Source organism: Arachis stenosperma, chromosome 7, assembly GCF_014773155.1.
Source record: "Arachis stenosperma cultivar V10309 chromosome 7, arast.V10309.gnm1.PFL2, whole genome shotgun sequence".
Lineage (NCBI taxonomy): Eukaryota > Viridiplantae > Streptophyta > Magnoliopsida > Fabales > Fabaceae > Arachis > Arachis stenosperma.
Window position 1 is genome coordinate 50,094,678 of NC_080383.1, and position 7,828 is coordinate 50,102,505.

Below are 7,828 nucleotides of genomic sequence, written 5' to 3' on the forward strand. Positions count from 1 at the left end.
TTAGGGTGGTTGGTAATGCTTGAAATCCTCCCCTCTTGCTGTGGACTTGTATCCATTGGTTGTATCAATGATCTCTACATGTTCCAGGGAAAGAACTCTGTTGATTGTGAAGACTTTCGGTAACTGAGATGGTACAATGGGGAGATTAGGGGGGATATCCGGGAAGTAAGCTGAGATCACTCTATCTCCTGGAGAGAAGTCTTCCGTAGGGATCTTTATGTTCCTCCACTTTCTTGGTACCTTCTTCCTTGTGTCCTTTGATATTGCCTTGCTCTTGATGACTTCTTTTTCTAAGGGAGTTGTGATGTTGTCTTCACATGCCTCTAGAGGTTTAGGTTCCTCTAACTTTTCCTTGAGCTGTGGTAGTTGCTGTTTCCCTTGTTTATCAACCAAAGGGGTCTCCAGATAGGTTGGGTGTGCTTCAGTGCTTGCTTCCTTCTTCAGCATCTCATTACGATCTTTGCTTGGTTCCTTGTGCTCTTGGTCTGCTTCTTGTGAGAGTTTGAAGACATTAAAGCTGAGCCGTTCATCATGGATCCTCAATATTAGCTCCCCTTTCTCCATATCTATGAGTGCTCTGACCGTAGCTAGGAAGGGTCTTCCCAATATGATTGGGTGAGTGTGACTCTCTTCCATGTCCAGGATGACAAAGTCTGTTGGGAGAAAGTATTTCCCAACCTTTAGCAACACATTTTCTACCACTCCTATTGCTTGCTTTTGAGTATTGTCAGCCAGTCTGATGACTACATCTGTGGACATTATCTCATTAATCTGCAGCCTCTTCACCAGGGATAGGGGCAGTAAGTTGATGCTTGCCCTCAAATCACAGAGTGCTCTATCAAACATTGTTTCCCCTATGGCACAGGGGATATGAAAACTCCCTGGGTCTCTTCTTTTTGTAGGCAACTCAGGTTGAATAAGGGCACTGCATTCCTTATTCATCACTATAGTCTGGCCTCCTTTGATTGAGCTTTTCCTGGGAAGAAGTTCCTTCATATACTTGATGAATGTAGGCATTTGTTGGATGGCCTTGATGAATGGTATGTTCACATGCAGAGATGCAAACAAGTCTAGGAACCTTGAGTATATTCTCTTCCCCACAGCACCATTGAGCAGTTGGGGAAATGGTGCATAGAGCTTCAACAGCTCTTGTTGTGAGATTTCTGGTTCTTGGTGATCTCTATCCTCCTCCTCTATTGAGTTGTCTTCAGGCTGTTTGGAGAGTTTGCTTTGCTTGTCTTCAGCCTCTTGACCACTTGTAGTGACCATTTTGCAATCTTCCCATCTTACTTTCTTTGCTTCTTCTCTTGGGTTTTTCTCCGTGTCACTTGGGAAGCCATCAGTAGGTTTGGGAATCTTCTCAGCTAAGCATCCCACTTGGAATTCCAGCTTCTTGATGGTCTCTCCCTGGTTCTTAATATTGGCTCGCACCTCCTCTTTGAACACCTTGTTTTCTTGAATCTCTTGGCATATTCCTTCAAGTAAGGTTTCAAGCTTAGAGAGTCTGTCATCAATTGATGGTAGATTGGGATTAGAGGTGGAAGGATGAAAGGAGTTGTTTTGGTTTTGATATGGGTGTAGAGAAGTGTTGTTGTGGGAGTGTTGATATGTCCTCTGTGTGAATTATTGATGGGCTGCATTGTTGTTGGAGTTGTAACGTCTCTGGTCTTGGCTTTGATCTTGCTGATTCCCCCACCTAAAGTTTGGGTGGTTCCTCCATCCAGGGTTGTATGTCTTGGAGTATAGATCATGGTTCTGTCTAGGTGAATTCCCAATGTAGTTGGCTTGCTCAAGGTTACCCTCTGCCTCTTCTTCAGCTCCTTCTTGGGTTGTTGAGGAGGTGGTGATTGCTGCCACTTGGTTCCTCTCCATCTTCTTGGTGAGGTCAGCTAGCTGCTTGGTAATGAGCTTGTTCTGAGCCAGCAGAGCATCTATATTGTTTAGCTCTATCACTCCTCTAGTGTTCCCTCTTTCGGAAGCATAGAAGTAGTCATTCTCCGCTACAGTCTCAATGACATCTATGGCTTCTTCAATGGTCTTCTTCTTGTTTAATGATCCTCCAGAGGAATGGTCTACTGCCTTCTTTGATTCATATGACAAGCTGGTGGACGAAATTGTGATTCCTTTGTTATTGTATTTTGTAAAATTCATTGCTTTTTCTTTTCCTGGTAATGGCGCCAAAAATATGATGCCGATACCATGGTTCACAACTCCGTTCAACTTAACCAGCAAGTGTACCGGGTCATCCAAGTAATACCTTACGTGAGTAAGGGTCGATCCCACAGAGATTGTTGGTATGAAGCAAGCTATGGTCATCTTGTAAATCTCAGTTAGGTAGATTAAATTAGTTTATGATGAGTTCAAAAATTAATAATAAACAGAAAATAAAATAGGATAGAAATACTTATGTAAATCAATAGTGGGGATTTCAGATAGGCGTGTGGAGATGCTAGAATCCTCTCGAATCTCTGTTTTCCTATTGCTTTCATCAAATCCTTCTTACTCCTTTCCATGGCAGGTTGTATGTAGGGCATCACCGTCGTCAATGGCTACTTTTCATCCTCTCGAGAAAATGGTCCTATGCGCTGTCACTACATGGCTAATCGTCTGGAGGTATCACCCTTGCCGATGGCTACATCCCATCCTCTCAGTGAAAATGGTCCAAATGCTCTGTCACAGCACGGCTAATCATCTGTCAGTTCTCAATCAGGTTGGAATAGAATCCCTTGATTCTTTTGCATCTGTCACTAACGCCCAGCCTTCAGGAGTTTGAAGCTCATCACATTCATTCAATACCGGAATCCTACTCGGAATACCACAAACAAGGTTAGAATTTCCGGCTTCCCGGGATCCTACTCGGAATACCATAGACAAGGTTAGACTTTCCGGATCCCCATGAATGCCGCCATCTATCTAGCTTATACCACGAAGATTCTGTTAGGGAATCTAAGAGATATGCGCCCGGCCTAGAGTAGAATGGAAGTGGTTGTCAGTCACGCGCGTTCATTGGTGAGAATGATGATGAGTGTCACAGATCATCACATTCATCAAGTTGAAGTGCAACGTATATCTTGGAATAAGAATAAAAGAGAATTGAATAGAAAGTAATGGTGATTGTATTGAAACTTGAGGTACAGCAGAGCCCCACACCCTTAATCTATGCTGTGCAGAAACTCCACCGTTGAAAATACAAAAGTGAAAGGTTCAGGCATGGCCGAATGGCCAGCCCCCTCAAACGTGATCAATAGCCTCTTAAGATGAAGAATAAAATAAAACTGAGACCAAAGATGAAACGTGGTCAAAAGACGTCTAATACAATAGTTAAATGTCCTATATATACTAGACTAGTGATGAGCGGATAATTTATACGCTTTTTGGCATTGTTTTTAGGTAGTTTTTAGTAAGTTCAAGCTACTTTTAGGGATGTTTTCATTAGTTTTTATGTTAAATTCACATTTCTGGACTTTACTATGAGTTTGTGTGTTTTTCTGTGATTTCAGGTAAATTCTGACTGAAATTGAGGGATTTGAGCAAAACTCTGAAAAAGGCTGACAAAAGGACTGCTGATGCTGTTGGAATCTGACCTCCCTGCACTCGAAATGGATTTTCTGAAGCTACAGAACTCCAATTGGCGCGCTCTCAACGGCGTTGGAAAGTAGACATCCAGGGCTTTCCAGCAATATATAATAGTCCATACTTTATTCGGAAATTGACGACGTAACTTGGCGTTGAACGCCAAGTACATGCTGCTGTCTGGAGTTAAACGCCAGAAAAACGTCATGATCCGGAGTTGAACGCCCAAAACACGTCATAACTCGGAGTTCAACTCCAAGAGAAGCCTCAGCTCGTGGATTGATCAAGCTCAGTCCAAGCATACACCAAGTGGGCCCTGGAAGTGGATTTATGCATCAATTACTTACTCATGTAAACCCTAGTAGCTAGTCTAGTATATATAGGACCTCTTACTATTGTATTAGACATCTTTGGTCTCAATTTTGTTTTATTCTTCATCCTAAGAGGCTATTGATCACGTTTTAGGGGGCTGGCCATTCGGCCATGCCTGAACCTTTCACTTATGTATTTTCAACGGTGGAGTTTCTGCACACCATAGATTAAGGGTGTGGAGCTCTGCTGTACCTCAAGTATTAATGCAGTTCTATTTTCTTTTATTCAATTCTCTCTTATTCTTATTCCAAGATATTCATTCGCACCCAAGAACATGATGAATGTGATGATTAGATAACCCTCATTATCATTCTCACTTATGAACGCACGTGATTGACAACCACTTCCGTTCTACATGCAACAGAGCTTGAATGTGTATCTCTTAGATTCCCCAACAGAATCTTCGTGGTATAAGCTAGATAGATGGCGGCATTCATGAGGATCCGGAAAGTCTAAACCTTGTCTATGGTATTTCGAGTAGGATTCTGGGATTGAATGACTGTGACGAGCTTCAAACTCCTGAAGGCTGGGCGTGATGACAAGCGCAAAAGAATCAATGGATTCTATTCCAACCTGATTGAGAACCGACAGATGATTAGCCATGCGAGTGACAGCCGCAGAGGACCATTTTCACTGAGAGGATGGGATGTAGCCACTGACAACGGTGATGCCCTACATACAGCTTGCCATGGAAAGGAGTAAGAAGGATTGAGTTGAAGCAGTAGGAGGGCATGCGTCCTTGAGCCTTACAGTATCTCCATATTCTTATCTGAAGTTCCTACCAATGAATCTGCATAAGTGTTCTATCACTTTTATTATTTCATCTATTTTCTTATTTCTATTTTCGAAATCATAAACAATTTTAATCTGCCTAACTGAGATTTACAAGGTGACCATAGCTTGCTTCATACCAACAATCTCTGTGGGATCGACCCTTACTCACGTAAGGTTTATTACTTGGACGACCCAGTACACTTGCTGGTTAGTTGAACGGAGTTGTGAATTCAACCAGTGCCATGATAATGATTTCACTCAAAATAGTTAGAACATTGATCACAATTTCGTCCACCAAGTTTTTGGCGCCGTTGCCGGGGAACAATCAATTTCGAACAACAATTTCACAATTGTTTCCAAGACCACAACGGTGCCAAGTTTTAATCCGGCAACAACACCAAGTTTTTGGCGCCGTTGCCGGGGATTGTTCGAGTATGGACAACTGACGGTTCATCTTGTTGCTCAGATTAGGTAATTTTCTTTTCAAAAATCTTTTTCAAAATTTTTCTTTTATTTTTCGTTTTTCTAAACTTTATTTTCGAAAAAAATTAATAAAAATTCAAAAAAAAAATTCATAAAATCATAAAAATAAAAAAAATTATTTTGTGTTTCTTGTTTGAGTCTTGAGTCAATTTTTAAGTTTGGTGTCAATTGCATGCTTTAAAAATTTTTCTTGCATTTTTTTCGAAAATTCCATGCATTCATAGTGTTCTTCATGATCTTCAAGTTGTTCTTGATAAGTCCTCTTGTTTGATCTTGATGTTTTCTTGTTTTGTGTTGTTTGTTGTTTTTCATATGCATTTTTTGTTTGTTAGAGTCCATGCATTAAAGATTTCTAAGTTTGGTGTCTTGCATGTTTTCTTTGCATAAAAAATTTTTCAAAATTATGTTCTTGATGTTCATCATGATCTTCAAAGTGTTCTTGGTGTTCATCTTGACATTCATAGTGTTCTTGCATGCATTCATGGTTTTGATCTAAAAATTTCATGCATTGAGTATTTTTGTTGTTTTTCTCTCTCATAATTAAAAATTCAAAAATCAAAAAATATATCTTTTCCTTATTTCCCTCCAAATTTTCGAAATTTTGGGTTGACTTGGTCAAAAAATTTTCAAAATTAGTTATTTCTTACAAGTCAAGTCAAAATTTCAATTTTAAAAATCTTATCTTTCTAAAATCTTTTTCAAAAATCATATCTTTTTCATTTTTTCTATTTTTTTTGAAAATTTCAAAAAAATCTTTTTCAAAATATTTTCAAAATCTTTTTCTTATCTTTACATCTAATTTTCGAAAATTCACTAATAATTAATGTGATTGGTTCAAAAATTTGAAGTTTGTTACTTTCTTGTTAAGAAAGGTTCAATCTTTAAGTTCTAGAATCTTATCTTGTAGTTTCTTGTTAGTGAAGTAAATAAATTTCAAAATTTTTGAATTAAATCTCTTTATCTTTTATTTTGATCTTTTTCAAAAATTTTATCTTTTTCAAAATTTGATTTCAAAATATCTTATCTAATTCAATATCTTCTTATCTTTTTCATTTTTGATTTCAAATCTTTTTCAATCAACTAACTAACTTCTTTTTTGTTTCTTATTTTTTTCAAAACCACCTAACTACTTCTCCCCCTTCTATTTTCGAAAATATCTCTCTCTTTTCAAAAATTCTTTTTAATTAACTAATTGTTTCATGTTTTAATTTTAATTACATCTTACCTCTAATTTTCGAAAATTACTAACCTGTTTTTCAAAAATTAATTTCGAAAATTCCCTTCTCTTTTCTTCTTCTATTTAATTATTTAATTACTAACACTTCTCTTCACCTCTCTTCATAAAAAAAAAAAAAATCCGAACCCCTTTTCTTTTTCTACTAACATAAAGGAATCTCTATACTGTGACATAGAGGATTCCTCTTTCTTTTCTTGTTTTCTTCTCCTTCATATGAGCAGGAACAGGGATAAAGGCACTCTTGTTGAAATTGATCCAGAACCTGAAAGGACTCTGAAGAGAAAATTAAGAGAAGCTAAATTACAACAATCCAGAAACAACCTTTTAGAAATTTTCGAACAAGAGAAGGAGATGGCAGCCGAAAATAATAATAATAATGCAAGGAGAATGCTTGGTGACTTCACAAAGCCAACGTCCAAGTTTGATGGAAGAAGCATCTCCATTCCTGCCATTGGAGCCAACAACTTTGAGCTGAAACCTCAGCTAGTTGCCTTAATGCAACAAAACTGCAAGTTTTATGGACTTCCATATGAAGATCCTTATCAGTTTTTAACTGAGTTCTTGCAGATCTGTGAGACTGTAAAGACGAATGGGGTTGATCCTGAAGTCTACAGACTCATGCTTTTCCCTTTTGCTGTAAGAGACAGAGCTAGAGTATGGTTGGATTCACAACCCAAGGATAGCCTGGACTCATGGGATAAGCTGGTCACTGCCTTTTTGGATAAATTCTTTCCTCCTCAAAAGCTGAGCAAGCTGAGAGTGGATGTTCAAACCTTCAAACAAAAAGATGGTTAATCCCTCTATGAAGCTTGGAAAAGATACAAGCAGCTGACCAAAAGATGTCCATCTGACATGTTTTCAGAATGGACCATATTAGATATATTCTATTATGGTCTCTCTGAATTTTCGAAAATGTCATTGGACCATTCTGCAGGTGGATCTATTCACCTGAAGAAAACGCCTGAAGAGGCTCAAGAACTCATTGACATGGTTGCAAATAACCAGTTCATGTACACTTCTGAGAGGAATTCTGTGAACAATGGAATACCTCAAAAGAAAGGAGTTCTTGAAATTGATACTCTGAATGCCATATTGGCTCAGAACAAAGTGTTGACTCAACAGGTCAACATGATCTCTCAAAATCTGAATGGATTGCAACATGCATCCAACAGTACTAGAGAGGCAGCTTCTGAAGAAGCTTATGATCCTGAGAACCTTGCCATGGCAGAGGTTAATTACATGGGTGAACCTTATGGAAACACCTATAACTCATCATGGAGAAATCATCCAAATTTCTCATGGAAGGATCAACAAAAACCTCAACAAGGTTTTAACAATGGTGGACGTAATAGGCTGGGCAATAGCAAGCCATATCCATCATCTTCTCAG

The 7,828-nt window shown here is 38.6% G+C and overlaps 1 protein-coding gene across 1 annotated transcript; it reads right to left on the bottom strand.

The window, feature by feature from the left end:
* On the bottom strand, window positions 1-1,872 carry LOC130939776 (uncharacterized). The gene is made up of 2 exons (XM_057867854.1): window positions 1,697-1,872; window positions 1-1,504 (listed from the first exon to the last, which is right to left on the bottom strand). Exons 1-2 carry the CDS (start codon window positions 1,870-1,872, stop codon window positions 1-3), a joined length of 1,680 nt encoding a protein of 559 aa, XP_057723837.1.
* Between the last annotated feature and the right edge of the window lie 5,956 nt (window positions 1,873-7,828).